The sequence below is a fragment of the Lepus europaeus genome, chromosome 9, assembly GCF_033115175.1.
Source record: "Lepus europaeus isolate LE1 chromosome 9, mLepTim1.pri, whole genome shotgun sequence".
NCBI lineage: Eukaryota > Metazoa > Chordata > Mammalia > Lagomorpha > Leporidae > Lepus > Lepus europaeus.
The window spans coordinates 45,429,943-45,453,694 of record NC_084835.1 but is presented as its reverse complement, the minus strand read 5'-3'; the positions used below and the strand labels follow the sequence as shown (position 1 = coordinate 45,453,694).

At 46.4% G+C, this 23,752-nt stretch overlaps 1 protein-coding gene across 6 annotated transcripts in view; it reads left to right on the top strand.

Annotated features, from left to right (window-relative positions):
• FOXP1 (forkhead box P1) overlaps window positions 1-23,752 on the top strand; it is a 625,834-nt gene that overhangs the window by 538,432 nt on the left and 63,650 nt on the right. For all 6 annotated transcript variants that reach the window (XM_062201264.1, XM_062201263.1, XM_062201262.1 and 3 more), the window contains one exon: window positions 3,689-3,893. In XM_062201264.1, coding sequence (XP_062057248.1) covers window positions 3,689-3,893 — 205 coding nt within the window. The remainder of the gene's footprint in view (window positions 1-3,688; window positions 3,894-23,752) is intronic.

Sequence of the window (23,752 nt, the reverse complement as noted above, 5' to 3'; positions counted from 1 at the left end):
GGTAATTCACTAGTCGTGGCATTGATTGATATGCTTAGCAGTCTGCTCTAACTACTAGCCCCTTCTACGTAAGCAGGAAGCCTATTGAAAATCTAAAGAGGGTCCAAAGGTACACCCAAGATGGTACACATGTAAATACCACGATCTCTGGAATCAAGTTCTTGCAGTATCACTGCCTTCTCTTACGAATCAGGAGCTTGGCTCTGTCCACCCCCAACCCCTCGCCCCAGTGGCTTGAGAATTCAGTCATGTTGGACTACGACACAATTCTTTTTTATCAGAGAGATGATGGCTTAAAACTGATGTCATTATGAGGTTTAAATCAACTTTCTGCTTGCTTGAACATGGTCACCTGGGTATGGATGTACAAGGACAAAAAAAGGTTGATCAACTCTGTTTGTCTTCCAGCCAGTGATACCTGGGGTTGTAAAATTGAGTTCCATGAACAGTAATCTGTCAACTGTCCCCACAACATACATTTTTTAAACCTGTGCCTGCATTTTCTTTTATAATGAAGGGACCAGTTGTCCTGGAAAAGCACCAAGGCATAGGAGTTGTGTGTGGAAAGTGCTGGGAATGCCCTCTTTGTAATTAAAGCCAGGATTGTTTTACATACCAGCTTGTGGCCTTGCTAAGCTACCTCAAATATGCGTGTCAGTGTCAGAGTACAGAGACAGATACAGCGATGTGATTTGAAGTCCTTGTTTTCAGTCCTGAAGGTCTCCTGTGATGATATGGGGGGATGCTTTCTACTGGCTTAAAGGTTATTGTGGGGCCTTCTCTCTGTTTTATGCAGCTAGCATATCTTTTTCAACCTGATCTCCTTAAAGATGTGATCCTTCCTAAAGCCCTTAATTTCATATAGAGAGATTCCTTCAGTTTCATCCTGACCTTTTAGTTTTTCAAAGGTAAACTCCAGATAGGAGCAAATTGCATGCTTGGTTATGTACCTGTGAATGGGTTTGTTTAACCTGGGACTATTCCTCTGGCTCCCCCATCTTGCTCACTGGAGATTTGATACCCATTTGTTCTGGTGAGTGACTCACCTCCCTTTTAGCTGTCTTAGATCCTGTCCTGAGATCTTGGCTGTCCAATAATAGCATGTTGGTCGGTAGCATTCGTGAACTAACAGGTAGACGTCGCTACTGGGGTGTAGCATTGATGGAAAAGAATGATTTGACAGCTTTTCTGTTAAGTCCGATGAGAGTGTTTGTGAAGGCAATGATCACGTAGAAATTGGGCCCTAAAGTACTGCTGGCTGTCACTCACTGAGTTCCTGCTTTGTTTATCATTTTTCCCCTGTCGACGGTGGGACCAGTTTGCCATCCCGTTGGCGTACACAGAGAGCAGAGCTCCACGAGTGTACTCTGGAGGTGTAACAAGTGGTCATGCATTTGCCCTTGGCTGTGTTTGTGGGATAAAGAGCTCACTTAGAAAACAGCTCCGAAAGTGCTGCGTTTCTCTGAGGGAAGAAGGTGTCAGTCAACACGGTTGTTAGAACCCGGTTCTTCCCGTGCAGCTGACCCGGAAATCAATTGGTTTGAGTTGAAAAACAGGCAGCTTGTTCTTTTCGGACGTTGACTCCCTACAAAATAGAAGCTGGTGTTGACCTGTGTGGGTTTGTATCAGTGCGCTACCCTTAGCAGACAAGCCCTTCAGCCCTGTTTCAGTTGGATAAACGGTTGGTCAGAGGGTCCCTGTCACGCTCACAGGTAATTGTTGGTGTGCAGACCACAGTGCCAGGCCCGCTAGCTACAGGGCCGTCCCACCTGTCACTCGGAGAGGTGTTTGAAAATAATAGCCCAGATGCAGCAACACCGGACTTGGGATTGTGTAGTGACCTTTCTCTTTGTTTAATTTGCCTCCGAGGTTTAATTTCAGGGGACAAGTAATAATTGAATATGCCTAATAACTAAATGCTCATTTGGGACAAAATCCATCAAAATATAATTGGCATTTGATTTTTATGAAGGGAGAAGAAAACCAACGTGGCTGTCGAGGATGTGTCCTAAGAATGTCTGACCACTTAATGTATCATCTGAAGCCTCCTTTATAATATATATTAATTGCAAAGACTTGAGCATTTGAACATTTTCGTGGAGAACTGTTAGGAGAGACCAACTGTTTTTGTTAAGGCTCCTCTCAGAAAGGCGGGGAAGGTTATTGGTCCGCTGTGCAATAATTTACTCCTCTTTGATATGCAAACGATCCACGGTGAATATAAAAAAATCCTATCAGACTCATTTCACAGTTCTTAACCACTCGGATTCTCTGGAGTCCATCGCCTCATTAGACCAGTGCTCTCCAATGCTAGCATAATTAAAATCTTTAACAGTTTAGCAAAGTAAAGATGTTTGGCTGATCACATTGAGATGATTATCTATCCATTGTATTCTAAATGACAAAAATAAATTAAATTTAGACCTTGGCATTTTTTATTATGTGTTTCAAATGAATATAATGCACACAGCCTTCTTTTTTAATTCAATACCTTGGGTTTGGTAAGAAACATGCCTGTTTCGGCTGCTGCGTGTACTCAGCAAATGGCAGGCTTTGGGGGCTGGCTGTGTCACAGTTGAGCAAAACAATGAGCCGCCATCCAGACGTCCAGGTCTGGTGTGGGGCTGCCTTCTGGCGCGCAGGGTTTATGATTTCTCACCAGTGCTCTTCCAGAGGAAGCTGCTGCTGCTCGGGGCTGTCCTTGATGTTTGTTAGTTCCCGTCCAGGGCGGCTCTCTCCCGTGCGTGCATGCACAGAGCAGGCACTGGGCTGGGGTCTGGAGATCCCGAGCTGAGGACCAGGAGCCCACGGTAGTGAGACTGGCAGGCTGATTCTGTCTCCTCTTGGGGGGAAAATACAGGCTGACATTTCCTCCTTAAAACCCGTGTCCATGCTGACCTCCTTAAAAAACCGGGGAACTTTATTACTCCCAGTTTATTTTACGTTTTCCTTTTATTCTGTAATGGTTCATTAGCATTGATCTAAGAAATGACAGTAATAATAGTGTTACTTGTATAAAAAGTTACGCAGTTTTTCAGTAGACACATCCATCAATTAAGCATGTGGTACTAGAAACCAAAATTAATGAGGAAGATAGGTGTGTTAATGAAATAATCATAGTATAATCAATTTGACTGTTAAAAGTTGAAAAGCATTTCAGGAAGACGATATGAATTCATAATTTATGTCTAAAAGTGATTAATAAAAACTATATTTAATAACAAAGCTATTTGTCATCATTTAAGACTTAAGCACAAAAATTACTCATTTTGGGGTTCCTGTTGTCAAATAGTACAGTTGAACAAATTTATTTTGAGCCTTCTTTGTGTCTGAAAGGAAGGTGTGCATCTTTTTACTGTGCCCCCCCCCCCCCAAAAAAAAAAAAAAAGTGAAGAGCAGCGGTCTGGATGGACAGAAGCTGTCGCTGCTGTGCTCAGGACTCCTTTTCCTGAGCGTCTCGTACGTGTGATGAGGGCACTTGAGCTCGCTGCTCTGTGGGAGGACATGCCTATTACGTCCCTGTTTGCCTTGGTTGGAAGGGAGGGAGGGGAAAACCTGCACACACCAAAAAAAAAACCTCCCCCCCCTGAACACTAGGCTTTGTTTACTGACTCTTTGATTTAATTACTGTTTGAAGAGGACGGAATTAGCTGTTAATTGATTTAATTATCCAATTTGTTTGTTTCAGGCATGATTCCAACAGAACTGCAGCAGCTCTGGAAAGAAGTGACAAGCGCTCATCCTGCAGAGGAGACCCCAGGCAACAACCACAGCAGCCTGGACCTGACCACGACCTGCGTCTCCTCCTCTGCACCTTCCAAGACCTCCTTAATAATGAACCCACATGCCTCTACCAACGGACAGCTCTCAGTCCACACTCCCAAAAGGGAAAGGTAGGAGCGAGCCACGGACTGGTGTCCACGGCGTCCTTAGCGTCAGGAGGAGTGGGTGGCCTGGCCTCGCCCTAGCTCCTGATCCCTCATTGGATGCATGTGATTGGCATGTGCCTGTAGTTGCGTAAGAATACATTCAGGATGGTTTGGGTGTGAAGCGTCTAACTGTTGTTGCCTTTTCCACGAGGAAGATGAGCTCCCAGCCTGGGGACCTGGGCAGAGGTCGTATGGTTCCTCATTGAATGGGCTGGCTCTCATGGCTCCCAGGTCTTCTCTTTGGGCCAGGGCTCACTCCCTGTGAGCTGAACTCGCTCTTGAGAGGATAGTAGCGACTGCTGTGGGGCAACTGTGACTCATGGTTTGAGTAAGCAGAGAGCATACATGATTCCACACGGTCCCCAAGGAAGGCAGGGAGCCCAGCTTGGCCATCTTTGTGTCCACTCGGCATGTGGCCCTGTCCATGCACACACCGAGTGAGGGGGTGAAGGATGGAGAGATGCAAGGGCCCGGCGCGTGCACGTGTGCAAACCAGCATGGCACAGCAGGGCCTGCAGGGTACCGCGCCATAGTGTCATTTCTGCCCCCCGTTCTTGTTGGGAAGTTGGGATTTGATATCTTCTATCTTTCCTGAGCATCACATGACTGTTAGGTGAAGCTGAAGTTATTTGGGAGATCTGGAATACATCATGTGAGCCGGGAGCTCTAGGAACATAAAGCTGTGACTTTCGTGTTACTGTATCATAGCCCCCAGAAGCATTAATACTGCTGTTGAAAGGTTTTCAAAAGCAGAATATTTAATGCTCCTAAAATTGAAAAGTTTTTCCAGTTTACTATTTTTACACTGTTTCCTGTGCATTTCATATGCAGAGCTGCCACATATAGGAAAAAAGAAATCTTAAGAGTAGTGTGTGGTAGTAAGCACCATTTCCATCAGGAAAAGGCAAATGCTTGTCTTTGTTTTTAAATATAAAAGTCAGTGAAAAATTTTTAATTATATGTTTCAGTTAAGCAATTACAAATACAACTTCATACATTCCTGAAAATATTAGGTCTACTGGTTAAGGTGTGCATCTTTCTACCAGAAAAATATTTCTTCCTCTTTCTGTCACTCTATCTTTCAAATATAAATGAATAAATCTTAAGAAAAAAAAAGATCACCTTGAACACACAAGGGTACTTGAAAAAGTGTACAGAAAATGAAATGAAAAGATAGTGTCTAGGACTACCGTGGTGGCACAGTGAGTTAAGCGGCCACTTTTGACATCAGCATCCACATGGGTACCAGTTCAAGTCGTGGCTGTTCCACTTCCGATCCAGCTCCCGGCTAATGTGCCTGAAAAAGCAGCAGAAGGTGGCCCAGGTCCATGGGCCCCTGCACGCATGTTGGAGACCTGAATGAAGCTCCTGGCTTCGGCCTGGCCCGGCCCTGACTGTTGAGGCCATTTGGGGAGTGAACCTACGGATGGAAGATCTCCCTCTCTCTCTCTGCTTCTCCCTCTCTCTGTCTGAACTCTGCTTTTTAAATAAAATAAGTAAATCTTCCAAAAAAAAAAAAAAAAGGTAACATCCATGTTTTGGGACCTTTTTGAAGAGCCCACGTGTACGCAGACCTGTGCCGCGTACATGGTGTTCCAGTCCGTGCTGGCCTGCATATGCAGTGTTGGTCCCTGAGGAACACGGTGGAGCTGAAGAATTCCTATTGCCTGGTGACAAGTGTGTGGCCATTGTGATGTTGTGGGACACGGCGTGGCTTATGTGTGAGTCGTGAGTATGCGGTTTGGCTGGTGGACACACACCTGCTGTGCTGCCTCTCATAGGAAAATATAGCGTACACAATGAGGTATCAAGTGTAGTACTGGGTAGCAGTGGTACATGGCTGGTACTGCTTTACATATTGACCACACTGTACTTTGCATCGTTGTTTTAGAGTGTGCTCCTTCTACTTTTTTTTTTAAGCTTTCTGTAAAACAGTATGCCATGTTACGCTCACTTATATATATATCTATCTTGTGCTTACTGCATCTGTGGATTAAGTCATTTTCGATATGCTTGTTTTAGTCTCGTGTTGTGCATCGTGGCGCTAGGAGCGGTGGCCTGCACTGTGTGTGTATACACATACACCTAAGTCTGTATGTCCTAAATGTGTACGTGTGTGTATGTGTGTGTCACTTTACTACCTGGGTCAGTGTAAGAGCACTTCTTGATGTTCACATAATAATGAAGTCTGATGTCACATTTCATAGAACGTGCGCCCCCTGTTAAGCGACATGTGACTGTACACACACGCACACACGTGTTCATGTATCACATGCAGGCCTAATAGCCATGAGAGGTTACCAGAATGTGCAGCTACCCTGGAGATGATTTTTCGGTGGCAGACGTGGAAGAACTGAAAGATGTTTAAACAAATCAGCTTAGGAGACTTTGAAGACTAGAGTGGTGGACAGAAGGAATCTGTGGAGCCATCAGGTGCAATTTGGCTTCTGTTCTTTCCCAGTGAGGATAGATAGAGGTGTCTGGAAGCCGATCTTAGCTCTGACTTTATAATTGCTTGCGATGTCTTTTTTTTTTTTTTTTTTTTTTTTTTTTAAAGAAACAGAAGATCCTAAATAGCTTTCAGGAAAAGGTTCTAGGCTGTCGTCCTTTGCTGTGCTTGCTTTTGATGTCCTAAGGTAGATGCTGTCCATTGACTGCGGAGTGATTGAATTACAGCTTTATCCATAAGCAGGGGAGCCCACACACTGAAGAATGCCCAGGGATGCACTTAAGGTATTCGTTGCAATCTCGTCGGCCCTTGTGGAGCCTGCCCAGATTTCCTGTGACACAGAAAACTCTTCTTGTTGAGACGCACTGTGCTCAGTTTCCTTCTGAGAGGTTATGGATCTGCAGTCGGGTGATAGATTGGCAAGAAGGCAGGCAGGGGAAGAATAGGTCTCTTCATGTCTTTCGGATCTGAGAGCCAGTCCCATTCCAGGAGACAGAGCTGGCTTGGTTTTGTTGTTGTTGTTTCTCCTCGTCCTTATTTGTGTGGACGGAAGCTGTGCTGGACCTGCAGTACAGTGCATGCCTGCATCAGAATGTGGATCGGAAGAGAGTTCAGACTCCAGTGAACCTTCTTCTGGATGCCCAAACAGGCTGAGTTTTCAAATCACACAGGCAGGGAGGAAGCAAGTGTGAAATTACACGCCGCCAGCTAATCTCTTGAATCTCTCAGTTTATATTATCTGGTAGATTCTTAGACGTGGCTGGATTAAAAGAAAATTCGAGTCAGCACATTTTAACGGAATGAATGGAGCTAAGACAAGACAAATGAGCACTTTAAGTTAAAAAAATGTAAAAGTTTTAAGTTTATGGAATTGATCATTAAAAAATCAATTATTAGCTAGCCAGCTGTGTATATATAGGTACTTAAAATGAATATTATGTGTCATTACCTTATTATGGTTAATTTAAAAATCACAAGTGTGATATCCAGTTTAAGTAATAGAAAATGGTTTAAAAAAAAGAAGAAGAAGAAAAGCTGTCACTATAGCGCTGTAGAAGTATGTTCTTACTTGTGCAGTGAGCTGTGGATTGGCTCTGCAGTTCCTAGTCCCAGCCCTGGGGAAGTTTTATCCCATAGTCAGCATGCGTGTGTAGCAGATGTGTCCTTCCGGGCTCCCCCCCACCCCCACTCCCCGCCGGAGTTCTGTGTGATCCTTTCCCCTCCTGTGCTGCGCAGCCAGATCTGAACAAGCAAGAGCTCCTGCCCCGCTAAGTCATAAGCTCACCCCACCGGCTCCACTCGGAGTTAGCAGCTTTAAGAATCCTTTCTGAAAGGGACCGGGAGCTGTCCCTGGGGGAGAACCTGTGGGACGCAGGTGGCACCGTGACTGGTTTTGTTTGCTAGCTGCAGGAGTGCGGTGTCCAGCAGTCTCACCTGGGTTGCGGCTTTCCATGCCACCAGCACCCTCCTCGCCCGCTCTCCTGCCCCATGCGTTGGGCCGGCTCCCAGGAGCAGCCGCCGCCGCAGCCACAGCTCTGGGGTTTGGTGAGCTGCAATCTGTTAAAGAGATAAATAATGTGCTTGGCACGACACTCCTCCTCTCCTCTTTAATTTGTCTTACACAAGGAAAATTATAATTAAATCATTCAGGGTAAACCCTGGAGTGTAGAGAGGGGGAAAAAACACACTTTGGTGAAGATTGCCAGTGGAAACCCACATCCCTGTTGTGCAGAGCGGGGGGCGCATTTATCAGCATTCAGCACTGTGACGGGGGGCGGCCCATGTGATTTGTGGGGTGGATGCCAGTGCTCAAATCAAGGCTTGTTAAGATCCTGGCCCCGTGCGGTCACGGACAGGCGGCATCATTAGAATTCAGTGCTGGTGCCCTGCGTTCCGTGCTTCGGGGTTTCTCTCTACAATGTCGTGATGTTTATGGTGCTGATTACATATAAATTCACATACCTCTGTTTGTACCTGAAAGGATCGGGTTCAGTGGGCTGAAGCTGGAGGGGAGCTTCAAGAGGTAGCAGGTGCACTACAGCCTCCCACTGTCGTATTCCCCAGAAAGCAGGGGATCTCAACTTCAGAGGTAAATGGACAATACCCAGGCCTGGCTGGCCAGCGGAGGAGGAGTTTCTGTCCGGTTTCCTGAACTGTCTGTCTCGCTCTAGAAAATTCTGAGTTTTGGTGTGGGTAAACAGAATAACAGAATGCAAATGAAACATTTATTAAAATGCTAAATTTAGTGAAGCCCTTTGAGCTTCCTGGATCAAAGCAGTTATGTAAATACAAATAGCAGTTACTACTTAAGTAATTGCTTGAATTAAAATTCTAAGTATCACATTCTGTTAGGGGACACGAGGGAAAGGGAAGGGAACTCACGTTTGATCAGTTCCTTCTTAGTGCGGAGCCTGTGCTAGACACTGGCCTAGGAAGTGATGTCTCATTTTATCCACGAGAGGTTGTTGTGCCCATTCTACAGATGAGAATATTGACTCAAAGAAGTAAAATAACTAGTAACCTACAATCGCAGGACATATGCAGGATCCAAATTCAGATGTGTCTTTTCAAACAGTACTTTAAAGTTTCCATTCAGCTTAGCAGTGAATGGTTAGTTCTACCCAGAGCCCTTAAAAGACATTTTTAACTTAAATTCAGTTACACAAAACATTTATTGACAACCTACTGTGTGCAGATCACTGCGTTTAAAGGAAAATGGCCTTTCCCTAAGAGGAGGTGGGTGGGATTATCAAAATGTAAATCATTTATGGTCTGAAACAGTACAGAAAGAAGAAACTGACCCCTCCCCCCTTTTGTGGGACATGCACACAGGTAAATGCAAAACAAGCCTCCCTCCTGACGCACCCTCCCTCCCTTTCCTTCCTGCCTTATAAATCTTGCGATTGCTCATTGAACTCATCATATGGTCTTTATTTCAGCTGTCCTCTGGCGCCCAAATGAGAAATTCTCCCTTCTTTCTGATCCTTCCCAGCCTCTTGCCTTTGGCTCAAGCCACCATCAGTGGATATTTTACGACTTGGGTGTTTTCCTGACTCATGGCTCCTCTACCTGTTGGTTCAGGGCTGGCTTTTGCATCGGGTGCAAAATGCTTCTTTGCCCTCTGCCAAGATGGTGGTGTGCACGCAGCCTCTGCTTGCTCTGAGGCCATCGCATTGTTCTCGCCAACAGCGGGCCCAGGCTGGGCGCTTTTCTCTCCAAGGTCTGACCTGCCTCCTGTCCCCTTCATTCTCATTCTCATTCATTGACGTCGCCCCGTGGATTCCAGTTGCTTGCATTTTCTGCACTCCACGGTTGGCAGCTGCCTTCAAATAACCCCCGAAGGTTTTTGCTGGGGCAGTGTACTTTTGGACAATCTCATGTGATCCACGGTGTCTGTTTTTGATTTATGGCCTCTTGACATATTGCCACGTATTTGGCTGTGTAACAGTAGCGTTTGGGTTTATGGGTCCTGCTATTTTCAAAAGGCTGGGAATTTTGAAACATGGATATGCTTGTTGTTGTTTTTTAACTGGATTCTGTGTTGATGAATAACTGTTGGTGCTCTTGAATTATTTGCTAAAATCCTAGAAATTTGTTCTCAGAACTGTTCGAGATATACAACTCTTTATTTTTTACGTATTCTCTCACTAAGGTTTAGGGTTTGTTAAGCCAGATATTTAAGAAGCAGATTCGAGCCCCTGTTACTCTGATAGTCCTTTCTCACTGTAATTTTTAAAAGTCATATTGTTTTGTATTTCTTTTGAAGTGAAACATTGAACAAACTATCCTAAATCTTTCTTTCCCATTACAGTATTTTGGGGAACCTGGGGCCAGATTGTCTCAAGTTGTCTTTAAAATTGTTGCTGTTACTTCTTGCCAGTGCCATGCTAAGCATAGAAGTGATCTGTTCACAAAGACTGGTGGGTTAAGACCCCCTGGCCAAATTGGGCCCTCTGTTGATTCTTGTAAATAAAGCTCTCTGGGGACAGTGTCACACCCCTTTACATACTATTCGTGACTACCTTCACGCTCCAAGGGCAAGTTTGAGTAGTTGGAGTATTTAATATCTGGCCATCCATAGATAAAGTTTACATCTGTCAGCTGGCCCGATGCTGTTCTTATGGTGTGCTTGTTAAACACACAGCTTTCTCTGCCTCTCTCAGGCCGACTTGGATTCTGTCGGTCAGAGACAGGCTGTGAGATTTTGTAGCCGTCGCATATACCCGAGATTCTTGCTACTCAAAGACTACAGGTCCATAGCTTTGCCATCAAAACCTAGAAGCTTCTTGGAAACTCAAGGTCTACACCCCAAGCCTGCTTTGTAGCCCTATCCCCGGGGGAGTTGGCTTGCCCGGTCAAGTTTGAGAAGCAGGGCGGCAACATGTTCGGTTTACCTGGATTGTGATCCATTTGGAAAGACCAGAATTTGCCCCCACCAAATTCAGTACATGTTGCAGACATGGCCCAGCAGCTAGCATGTCCCTTTCAACAGCTACCGCGAGACCTGTGCTGGAGGTTGGCACTTTGGCTCCCCCGTAGCTCTGTGGCATAACCTCTTCCAGCTTCTCGTTTCTCTTAGGAAACCAGGACCTGACAGATGGTGGTGGTGATACATGTAGCTAACAGTTATTGAACTGTGACTTGGGGTTAGACACAGTGCAGGAAGGACTTGGCATAGGGCTTGACCTTGATTTTCCCATTCATCTTCACCATAACCCTCTGGAGCACTGTTCCATTTGTGCTGCTGGTGTAGCTGGGGCCCAGAATGACTGTGCAACTTGCACAAGTACACTGCTACTTAGTGACCATGCAGGGCCTGCTCCCAAGGTCTCCCTGACCCTCAGTATTTCCAGTGACTGCCACATTCTGGTGGTTTCCAGGTGAGTGGCTCATGAAAACCAATCCAGGCTTTTGATGGGACTCTCAAGTGGCTACAGGCCAGGTCATAACCTCTCGGGGTTGCAGCCAGGGGCCAGACCTGTCTGTGCAGCCATACTTAGAAGAAATTCTCTATTGCTGGTTCACCCCCCTCTCCCTGCCCCCAACTTTCTGCAGGGCTGGGAGTCAGGAGACTGTCTCTTGGGTATAGGGGAACAGGAAAGAGAAGTAAGCCTGGCCAACTACGGAGGACAAAGTACCGGTGCTTATTCTCCAAAACAAACTCTCGGTAGCATCATGTACCCTGTGTCAGAAGCCCCCTGTGGGCTGGTCATGTTGCATGTCTGGAGAGCTGGGATCCACCTGCCTCAGTGCATCCCGGCCCCGTGCTTCTGGGTGTCAGCTGTAGGAGGGAGGGCTCCAGGGCTGTGCCACATGGTGCTGTACCCCTGCCTGCTGTTCACACGCACAGGGAGGTGAGGGGAGAAAATCTGTAAAATACTGGCATGCTATGAGGGAAAGGTTTATGGGTGTTCTTGACTGTTCACTTTGTGGGGTGATTAAAAGAAAAAAAAACTCGTCCATTATTCTCTAACAGCTGTTGTGCCGTACCTCAATAAAGTGCCTTTCACCATAACACTGCATCATTAGACTCTATAAATCTTTTCCTATTTATTGTGTTTAAATGATAAATGCTTTCCCATAAAATGACATCAGTGGTCTGAAGAGTCATGTTCATTTTATAAGTTTCTCTTAAGTTTGGTTGACTTTAATTTTTTTCCCCCTCGGGATCTTGTATAATATGTATCGCAACTACAGGCTGTTGCATGTCTAACATGCCAGATTCTGCCCCCCCCTTCCCAGAATTGGACCCCTCCCCACCCGCCAGTTGCTTTGATCTCATAGGGTAGACATTCTTTCCTGATGTGCTACTGTTGCTGATGCGAGTTTTCTGCCAAATCCCTTTGTTGGCACCCAACTGTTTTGCGGGTGTTTGCACTTGGGTAGAAGGGCTTGTGCTCCCTCCTCCCTGACGCGCGGTAGCTTTCTGAGCGTTTGTGCTCCTCCTGGCTGCTGGAGGAGAAAGCACGTGGCAGAAGAGTAAGAAGCAACCTTTTGGGGACCTGTGATGGCCTCACCCATTGCACTGGCTTGCTTTCACCCTTTGCCTGTAACACGTTCTTAGTGAAATGCACACCTTTACTCCTTGGCTTGGATGAAGAGAAAATTATCTTTGGTGGCCATCGGAACCATCCAGAAATGCAAGCAGGGAAGCTAAGGATCTCCATCCAGAAGGCCGGGTGGCTTGGGAAGGTTGTGCCATTGGCCATCGTGCTTGTGGAATACATGGCACCTAGGCTTCCCATGTTCTGAAGCCAGATACTGGAGAGGGTGTGGAGTGGGGTACCTGTTCCGGAGACTTCATGGAAGTCGGCTTGCTCCTTTACAAAGTGTCTTTTCCGCACTGCTGTGCCAGCCCATTGCTGCAGCCGTTATTTTCGGCTAGTGTTACCCTGTAGCCTGGCTCTGCAGGTCTCTCCAAGGGAGCTGGGGCTCTGCTGAGTGGCAGTTTGCAAGACTGGGGCCGTGCAAACGAGCGCGTTACATATGCATAGCGTTCCTGAAGTCCCCCCCCCCCCCCCCCCGCTTTGTAATCGGCCAAGTCCTAAGTATATCATAAAGTATATTCTCCTCATTAAAACAATAGGGGAAGCCCACAAAGGGAAGTTGTTAATATGTGTTCCAGCTTGTCACTTCTGCCTGCGTGAATACAGAAGATAACCGTTCCTTGGGGAAACTATTTCGGGAATTGAGCAACAGATCTGCTAGCCTGAGAATTCTCTTAACTGTAATTTTCCTTTCTGTGTGTACTCAAAAATAACATTCTGATGGGCTCCTCGGTGCCACTGCACAGACAGAGCACAATTGCCTCCGCGCAGGTGGTGGTAATAGGGGACATTCCCCCGGGCACATGTCGCCGAGAGTTGTACAGCTTGTTCAGTGTCTGCGCCCATATGGCGAGCTGTCCCATTCACGGAGAGGCGGCAGGGCCAAGCCGGGCGGGTGCCGTGGTCAGCGTAGTGTGAAAAGTATGCCGCCGCGCCAGCCGCCTCTGTTGCACGGTTTGTTGTATTGGAGATCTGAGTTACAGTGTGTGCACACGCCCATGCACACGCACACACGCACACCTGTACCTAAGGACTCGCTTCAGGAGCAGGCGTGCTGGTTTTTTTGGTCCCTCCTTCATTTTTAGAAGCACACGGTTAACCCAGCAGGTCTAGTGCTGGTGCCGGAAATATATCCGCTTCATAGACAGTCACTTTGACGGGCAAGCATTTGGCATAGCAGTTAAGATACCAGGTAGGACGCTGACATCCTGCAGCCCAGTCCGTGGGTTGGAAACCGGGCCACGTTCCTGTCTTCAGCTCCCTGCCAGGACGAACCCTAGGAGGTTGTGCTGCTGAGTCCAGCATTGGGTCTCTGGCACTCGTGGGGGAGGCTGGGATTGAGTTTCCAGCTCCTGGTGTAGGCCGGGCCCAGTCCCAGTAGGAGCAGGCATTTATGGACTGACACAGTGGATGGGAGCGTTCTGTCTTTCCACCCTCGAAAGAAGAGGGACAGACTACAGGCTACATTTGCTGTCTGTCCACGTTCTAAAAGAAAGTTTGAAACACATAGGTACAGAGCTTTCTTGGTGATGTTTGTAAGTTAACTTAAGGACTACATGCTCATACTAGAATTTATCTGTGAATCTCTCTCTCTCTCTCTCTCTCTCATTTTTCAGTTGTGAAAACTATTTTTGTTGTCCAGTTTGGATTGTTGGGCTTCCTGTTTTTTTGGTGTTTTAAGCCTTGAGAAAAAGGAAAAGGAGAAGAAAATCACTTATCAACCTCAGAAATCTGAGTGCAAAGCATTCCTTAGAGATACTAGCAGTACAAAGGGAGAATCAAGAAGGCAGAGAGCGCCTCATGAATCAGATGAGAAATAGGGACATTTTAAAAGGCACTTTGGAAAATGTACCAGAGCCTTTTCCATTTATATACTGTACTCAGATGTTGTTCTGCTATTTGTGTTCTTGTTTGGTAAACAAACAGACCCCATGGCAACTGCAGCCGATGATATTTATACTACCTGTAGGACTTCCCTAAACAAATAGACACATTTTTATGCCCTGCAAATTTCATCCCTTTTATAGTCCTCCAGGAGATCAGTCTGATGATAGGGCGATCTCTTTCTTTCCTCCTCTTCTCCCTCCATCTTTGTTTTTTCTGTTGTTGTTGTTCTTTGCTTAAAAAGAATAGTTTGAGGTGTATCTTTGAAGGCTCTTTTGTGTAGTGTGTATTTTACAACTTGGCCATGAATGTTGAAGGAGTTTGAGGATATATTATGGCAGAAGGGGAAGCAGACCTGAAGTGTTTGTGTAAATGATGTGGTATTTGCTTTCAAAGGGGTCATTTTAGTCATCTGGTAGAATTGCAGGTCATACATCCAAAAGGCTAATACTCCATCAAAATTATTACTATAGACCCACGAGTCAGGCAGGGGTCTATGGCTCTGTCTCTACTTTTATATCTGAAATATTGGTGGGAACATTGCGGTCCACATGAGCCCCTATATTCATTCAACTCACATTTTCCCGTATGAGTCATAGTTAAGACAAGAACAAGACGTCTCGTGTTAAAGATCAGTGTGAGGAATAAATGGCAGTTTACTTTAATTAGAAAAAAATTGACACCAAGAGCCGGAATAATCCGGTGGCGTTTGAATAAATTAGAGGGTGGTACAAACGGAAATAAAAAGAAACTGAACAGGAATAAATGAGATGTTGTCCAGGGTTCAGCAGCAACAAAAGTGTATTCTTCAGCAGGACTGGTCACCAGGCAGTACTCACATGGACTTAGCAAGCTCCGGGCATGGGCAGATGGTATCCCAGGCCCTGTGTATAATTGCTGTGAGCTCAGCCGACAAAGGCTGCCCACACAGAGTTCCCGGTGCAGTACCAGAAAACCAGAAGGAACAGTGATACTGTAAAAGACAGAGTTAGTTTGGGGGGGTGGGGGTGAAAAAACAGGGAAGGAGCTAAGTGTTACTGGGTGGGGCTAAGGTTATTTGGAACAGCTGTTCTGGCAAACCCTCCCGGTGACCTGCAGAGAGAGGAGGGAAGAAAGGGAAGAGCCCGGCAGGCTAAGGGCGCAGCAGAAGCAAAGGCCCTGAGGCAGAGCCAAAGGTATGACATGTTGGCTGCATCCTGGCCCATCCCCTCCTTAGTGGGAGGGCAACTGTGTTGTTTAGTGGGGCCGTAAAAGTGTGGGCTTCAGAGCTGGACGTGGAAGGCAGGCCGCCCATTTGAGTTACTGAATCCTGCTGTGTCAGGTCTTGCCTCAGATATTAAATCGTGAGGCTTAAATGAGTTACTGCGTGTTTCACTTGCAGACGGTAGTAGGTGCTCAATAAAGCTTAACTGCTCTTGTTGGTTATTAAAGAAGCACAGTGATGGAAGCGTGTACGCCGTGGGCTTTGTGGAAATGAGGAGTGCCCGCTGACCCCTGCGGTGTGTGCTCCGCCCCCTCCACGCTGCGGGGGGAGTTTTTACCCCAGCCAGGTCTGTGAAGGAAAGGCCATGAAGTTGGATGTTACGCTGGGAGGAAAGTGGCCTGTAGATGTCAAGGCCAGGAAGCTCTCAAGAGTAGTTTGAGATTTGCCCCCCGGGGCCCCACCTTCTCTAAGGAGACCTGGCCAGCCCAAGGGAGAATGCATGGGTTCCTGGGAGAGTGCCTCTCAGTCTTTACCTCGCCTAGGAATCCTCTGTTTCTGATTGTGGAAATCATGAGCCCAGGGCTCGTGCCCTGAGAGCCATGCCTGGAAACCCCCCAACTTCTCTGCCCGTGCCTGGGCTGAGGCACCCTTCCTCTTCCAAAGCCCCGCTACTCTGAGTTAGGAGAATCTGGGTTTGTTGCCAAAACTTCTTTCAAAGGGAAAGTCTTCCAGATTCTGGGCCAATGCAGACTCTTTATGGAACCCGGTTCTTTTTCAAAATTGCCACTGTTGCCCTGCAAGTTCTTTTTTTTTTTTTTTTTTTTTAAACAGGCAGAGTGGACAGTGAGAGAGAGAGAGACAGAGAGAAAGGTCTTCCTTTTGCTGTTGGTTCACCCTCCAATGGCCGCCACGGCCAGTGCGCTGCAGCTGGCGCACTGCGCTGAGCCGATGGCAGGAGCCAGGTGCTTCTCCTGGTCTCCCATGGGGTGCAGGGCCCAAGGACTTGGGCCATCCTCCACTGCACTCCCTGGCCACAGCAGAGAGCTGGCCTGGAAGAGGGGCAACCGGGACAGAATCCGGCGCCCCAACCGGGACTAGAACCGGTGTGCCTGCGCCGCAAGGTGGAGGATTAGCCTAGTGAGCCGCGGTGCCGGCCACCCTGCAAGTCCTTTGTAAGTGCTCCGGTTTTGTCTTCCCCTCTTTGGGTGCTTCTGTTCTCTCTGTGCTCTGGTTCTGTTCCTTCCAGCAGCTGAGCTCCTCCTGATGCCATCAGGCCCAGAGCGAATATTCAAGCCCTTCCTGTTTGAGCCATCTCTTTGTTTGGTCACCCTCTCTGTAGCCACAGCTGGAGAATGGGGCCAAGGTCTTTTGGGGGGTGAGAAGTTACTGAGTCTTAACCAATGCAGTGACTTGCTAACCTGCCTGACTGTTGACCTCATCAGTAACAAAAAAATGGAGATACATCCCTACTGAAAGTATTTGTTAATCAGTATTATAGATGTTTCAGTATATTGCCTATAGTTTTCTAACAGTGTTAGAAGCATTCAAGAGGGTACTTCAAAAAACTTCATGGAAAATGCTTATTATGGATTTCAAAATTGCACCAAAACAAATTTACCTTTAAAATTTACTTATGTACTTACTTATTTGAAAGGGAGAAAGAAAGTTCCCAGGCCCTGGTTCACTCCCTAAATGCCTGCAGTTGTTGAGGTTTGGCCAAAGTTGAAGCTTCAAGCCAGCAACTCAATCTGTGTGGCAGGAACCCAGTGACTTGAGCTATCACCTGTTGCCTCCCAGGGTCTGCATTAGTAGGAAACTGGAGTTGGGAGCCAGAGGCACATATCAAATTTAGGCATTCCAGTGTGGGACAAGGGTGTCGTAACCGACAGGCTACGCACCTGCCCCTATACTTACCTTTATTTTCATTTTACATGAGGTTCTTAAAGTTTCCCCTCATATGCGTAAACACACATTGTATGTGCATTAGAAGCTCTGATGTTATCTTAACATAAAAATTTTAATATTCTCACACACACATGGAACGTATGCATCCCACTGTGGAGACTCTGATCTAGTAACCTAATGTGGTTTTCGCCAACTAGTTGTGCAATAAAATCTGCTGAATTAAAGGCAGAGAAGAGCTTAATCCAGTGACCGTTAATGAAGCATTTTATACTATGGAGAAACAAAAGTAATTTAGAAAGTAGGGAGTGATTCTAAGAAAACACAAACACAAGGGCCTTAGGATCTGGAAGCATTTTGTGTCTTTAGCCCAGTTGGCCATTCGTCTCCTGCTCTGTCGTCTGGTTCTCGTGTATGGTACTTTTCTGGAATCTGATGTCATTCTTGGAGGCCTTGCACTGACTCGTGAAGAGAATGGGGAGAAAATAAGTAAGAATTAGTATTGGAACTTTTCTGTCCTCTGGTTTTCCGGGTATCGTCGGTTCCTCTGACACACAGGCAGGACCCACGCAGACCCTGTGATGCGCCGGTGCAGACGCGCCAGCACTGACATAATGAGAATGCTGGTGTAAATGGTGCTAATAACTTGTGGATTAGTGGTCCCTAACCCCGTGGTCGCAGTTGCTCATACCAGTCCTTGGAAAGCCTCCTGTCTTCCTAACGAGATCCCAGTGTTAATGCTGCAAAGTGGTCAGCTCTTAGTTGCAAAACTCAGAATAGTCCTGAGTGGCATCCGTGACAGACGCTGGACCTCTGCCTCTCCCTGTTCTTCTCCTTTATTTATTCCCTCACTCATCGCCGTGCACACGCAGGCCTTCTGCCCTTGTCACCACCTGCTCCCTGTTTGTGATTGTGTCGGAGCCGAATGCACCAGCCGGCCTCCAGCACCGTCACTCCACTGCTCTTTGTCCTGCGTGCCGTGTCCTCCTGGCACCTGAGAATCGAAATGGCGTGTTTCACGCGTGTCACTGGACGTGGAAGAAGGCTGCTTAGTGAAAGGGTTGGTGATGGAAGTAACTGCCAGACCTCCTGCCTACCATGATGCCCAGTGTGTCACGTTGTTACCATGGGTATGGCAGCCAGTTGCTAGTCAGCTGCTCAGCGTACACATGAGACACCCCAGGGTCCCAAAAGATAAGTTTGGGTCCCCAGAGCACCTGTGCCTTGGGGCCTTTGTGGGTCTTTGTCTCCTAAGTCCAGGGTGGCTCTGAGTGAGAATTCTGATTAGAGTTTGTCCTCAGAGGCTTGCCCCAGGCTCAGCATTCACCGAGGAGCTGAGTCCAGCCACAGTTGCGTCTCTGTCTCCTGGAGGGATGAAGTCATGAACTTTGGGTTCAGTCGCCTGTTTTATGTGCCCCATTATCATGAGGTTTTCCCTGGTCTGCTTATCTGATTTTCTTCATATGGAGTCATGTGAAAGTTAAGTAGAATGATTTTCATCCTAGCAAAACCTTATCCGTGAAATCAGAGGTCAGAGGTGCTAGATAGATAGGCTTGTATTTTGTGTACAAAAGTTAAAAAGTTAAATGAGCGTTATTGCTCCACTTGACACTGCATGGGCAACCACTGGGTGCAGCAGTATTGTGTGGTGTCCCGTTCTGATAGGAATCCCTGATTGTTTGCAGAGGATTGGAACCTTGACTGGGTGCATTTAAGCCTTTGCTCTCTTGGAAAAATCTAGACCTGTGCCTTACTTTCCCTAAACAAAAGTTCCTTCCCAGCCCCTTTGCCTCACATAGGTCCCTACGTCCAGGCTCAGAGGATACCTGAAGCACAGTTACAGGGTGGGGACGGTGGAGTTGTGGGGTGCCGTCACAGACCCCTTGATCGAAGAGTGTACACTGGACTGGGCTTGATTGGTGTAGCAGCTGGCAAACCTTCACTGACCAGATCACTCAGCAGCTCTGTCTGTGCTCACGTAAAAGTTGGTATCTGTTGAACAGCAACAGAGAATGGCCTTTTCCCTATGCTAACTTCCTTCAGCCTTACCTGTAATTTATGTACACACACACACACACACACTTAATAGCATTGCTTATAGTTCTTCAGTAACTCTGAGCCAACCTTCATTTTTACTAGTTTGTAGCTATTAATGAGATTGCCCAGTGCCATCCCTTTGTGTATTTATCCTCTCTGCCTTTCTTTTTGACCCGTGATGCATAAAGAAGGCACTCTCTCAGTGCACATCTCTAAGTGCATCTAAGGCACATCTCTAAGTGCAATCCTTTTGAGGGCAGGGGCAGAACCAGGAACTCCCAGGATCTTTGTGCTCAAGTTGTGGCCCCTGGCCCAGCAACGCAGGCATCACCCAGGAACTTGTTAGACACATGCCGTCCTGGGCCCCATCCCGGAACGAGTGCATCAGAATCTGCAAGTTAAAAAGATTTTGGAAGTTAAAAATGATCATTTTGTCAACAATAAAGGTTGAGAAGCAAAATTCCTATTGAATTGATAATGAAGTTTGAGAAGTGCTCCTCTAAGGAACAGCGATGGGAGAGAATGGTAGTGTAGCCCTCTCCCTAGACACAGTTCGTGTAAGCTCGTGGGCCCAGCCAACGGTTCTCGAGTCATTCCTGCCATCCGCAGTCTTTGGCCCGTCTACAGGTACCTGTTTTACTGTTTTCTTAGTGTTTTTCTGAGAATTGATGAGTTTGCATAGGTTTTGCAGCAAGTTAACTACTGAGGACTCCTGATGCTGAGGTGCTAAGCGGCGTTCCTTCCTGCTGGCCCGAGCAGGAAGCTGCCACCAGGAAAGTTTGGTTTACCACTCACAGTCACCAACCCACTGCTGGTGGTAGACCAGTACTGGTGAGGACCACTGTGGAGAGGCCACCCATCTCTTCCAGGATACTTCCACTCTGCAAGAAAGAAACAAAGGGAAAGCCACCCTGGACCTCAGTGGTGAACAGCTGGGGTCTCAGATGCCAAGTTAGTTTCAGGTAGTCCTCGCATCTCGAGGCACAATACTGAGAGCAGATAATAACAATAATCTCCATCATTGTTTAAAAGCACAAATCTGGCGCTTAATAGACTAATTCACAGTCACTCCAATTGCAAGTTTTGCTCATGAATATCATATCGCAAGGGAATGTGAAATCCTCTAATTAAACATGATTTGAAAAGCAGCAGAAAATTGAGATGATGAGCATTCTGGGGAAGGAGAGTCAAGGAGTCCCTGCATGAGAGGGAAGGGGCGAGAAGCACGTGTGTGTTGTAGCCGGTGGAGAATCCGTCTCCACTCACTCGAGGGTGGGCCCTTTAATAGGCTTTAACAAAACACCCTTCTCTTTGTGGTAGGATTACTGAGCCCACTGTCAACCGACTGTTGCATAAGCAGTTAATAAACATGTGGGGTGGTGTTGCGCAGTGAGTGAGAAGCAAACCTGATGGCTCTATGCTAGAAATGTGATAGCTACCTTGTGTCCCAGCCCCTCAGTGTGAGTAAGAGGCCCATCTGCTTCCCTGAGTGTCTTCCGTGACAGTTAAAGGAGAAAGGTCACTTTGACAGAATGCCAGGAGAGCACATGCAGCGCTGGCGTCATGGGGTCTCCTGTTCCCACCTCATCTGCTCTCCTTCAGGCAGGTGTAAGGACCTTTCCCCCTCGATGCGACCGTGCAGAACAAGAAGAAACTTGACCGGTCGTTGTGTTTTCTGCAAGGGATTGTGATTGGATTTCCAGCTGATTTGGAGAAGATACACAATGGGAGGGGAAAAAAAAAATCTCAGAAGTATAAACTCTAAAATGAAAAATAGTAGTACCTGATTACTGTCTTTTGTGATGGTGAATCTGCATTGCTCTTCTTAAGCTGTCTCATCTAGTTTGCTAGCATTTTATGTGGTTGAACATCTTTCATTCCAGCTGACTTACTGTAGGAGGGGACTTCAAAAAGTTCATGGAACAGTGGCATGAAAATCTGTTTATTTTGGTGTAAAAATAAATTTGACAGCCTGCAGAGTTTTTGATTTTATTTTTTACTTATTTTTAAATATTTATTTACTTCAAAGACTTAGAAAAGAAGGAGAGACAGAGAAATCTTCCATCCACTGATTCATTCCCTAGTTGGCTGCAATGACTGGGACCAGACCAGGCCAAAGTCAGGGGCCAGGAGCTTTTTCTGGCTCTTCCATGTACGTGGCAAGAGCCTGGAGACTTGGGCCATCCTCCGCTACTTTCTCAGGTGCAATTGGCAGGGAGCTGGATTGGAAGTAGAGCAGCCGGCACTGGAACTGGTGCCCATACGCATGCCAGCCTCACAGATGGGAGCTTTACACACTAAGCCACAGCACTGGTCTCGTGCATAGTTTTTTCAAATAATATGCAATCTTCATGAATGTTTTGAAGATCCCTCATAAACACAATGTCAAAATTTTCTGTGCTATAATAAACTTATCTTTTTTTAATGATTTATTTATTTCGAAAGGAAGAATTACAGAGAGAGAGGGAGAGACAGAGATACCTTCCATCCACTGGTTCACTCCCCAAATGGCCACAGTGGCTGGGGCTGGGCCAATCCAAAGCCAGGAGCCAGGAGCTTCTTCCAGGTCTCCCATGTGGGTGCAGGGGCTCAAGCACTTGTGCTATCTTCTGCTACTTTCCCAGGCTGTGGCAGAGAGCTGGATTGGAAATGGAGCAGCTGGGACTTGGACCAGTGCCCACGTGGGATGCCAGTGCTGCAGGCAAATGGCTTTACCCATTAGCACCAGCCCCAATAAGCTTACCTTTTAACTCAAATTTTCCATGAATTTTTTTGTGTGTGCTCTTGTATACTTCACAGATGCATCACTTAGTTTTTGAAAATTTAATAATTTCAAATAATTTCTGATTTAGAGATATCAATCTGATATCTGATTGATATCCCCATATTCAAACCTAAGCAAGCCCTGATAGGGCACTTAACAATCTCATTGAAAGTAAAACATGGTAACAAAGTAGCAGGCAAGGAAATCGGATGAGAATGAAAAAGGGAAGAAAGAAAAAAAGACAAAATGAGACTGTTTTTGGGTGAGCTGTAATTGAAGAATTAAGTGATTAAATGAAAAAGCTTTGAAATAGTAGTGGCTTTCTTCGAAAGTTGCCACTGGTAGGATTACAGTTTTGCACTGAACACTTTTTAATACTGTAACAGTCCTGAAACTGTGTATTTAGAGAACAGCTTTCTGGGGCTGGCATGTAGAAACAGTGCCAGGCCTTGATGAAAAGTAAAGTTCTATTCTATTTGTGAGTGAAGTGGAGAGAGCCACTTAGCACATTCTGAAAAGGATTTTTCAGTGTTGAAAGATCTGGGATACAGGCTTGGCCCTTGGCATTCATTCTTCACAAAGTTCATCTGCTGAGGTTTTATTTTTATTAAACAGTTATATCTTCCCCCATCTATCCATCCTCAAAATTATTTTTTATAGTTAAATATAATTCCAAAGGTTGCTTTATAATTTAACTGCAAGTTCCTTTGAGAACATGAGCTATATGTTGGGGAAAGAAATCTAGGGAAAGTGAAAATTCAAAAACTATCCTAATATTTACATTTATGTTCAACTGATGTTCGATAAAGGTGCAAAACACTTTATTAGAGATAGAATTGTGGGCCGGCACTATGGCGCACTAGGTTAATCCTCCACCTGTGGCCCTGGCATCCCATGTGGGCATTGGTTCTAGTCCCGGTTGCTCCTCTTCCGGTCCAGCTCTCTGCTATGGCCTGGAAGGTGGTGGAAGATGGCCCAAGTACTTGGGCCCCTGCACTCACATGGGAGACCAGGAAGAGGCATCTGGCTCCTGGCTTCAGATCAGCACAGCTCCGGCCGTTGCCACCATTTGAGGAGTGAACCAACGGAAGGAAGACCTTTCTCTGTCTCTCTCTCTCTTACTGTCTGTAACTACCTGTCAAACAAAAAAAAATTGTTTTTTCATCAAATGTGGTTGCGACAACTTTCAAAGGAAAAACATTTGACCCCTACCTCACATCATATACAAAATTCAGCTTACACTGTACCGTAGGCTAAAAAACTCTCAGAAGAAAACCTAAGCACCCATGTTCGTTACCTTAGATCGGGTGGTGGTTTCCTAGATGTGACATCTAAAGCACAACGAGGGACAGGCATTTGACCCAGTGGGCAAGAAGTCAGTCAGACCCCTAGATCCATATCATAGCACTTGAGTTTGATTCCTGGAATGTGGACCTTGGGAGATAGCAGTGATGGCTCAAGTACTTGGGTCCTGCCACCCACGTGGCAAATGTGTGCTAGGTTTCCACCCTGTTGCTGCAGGGATTCAGGGAGTGA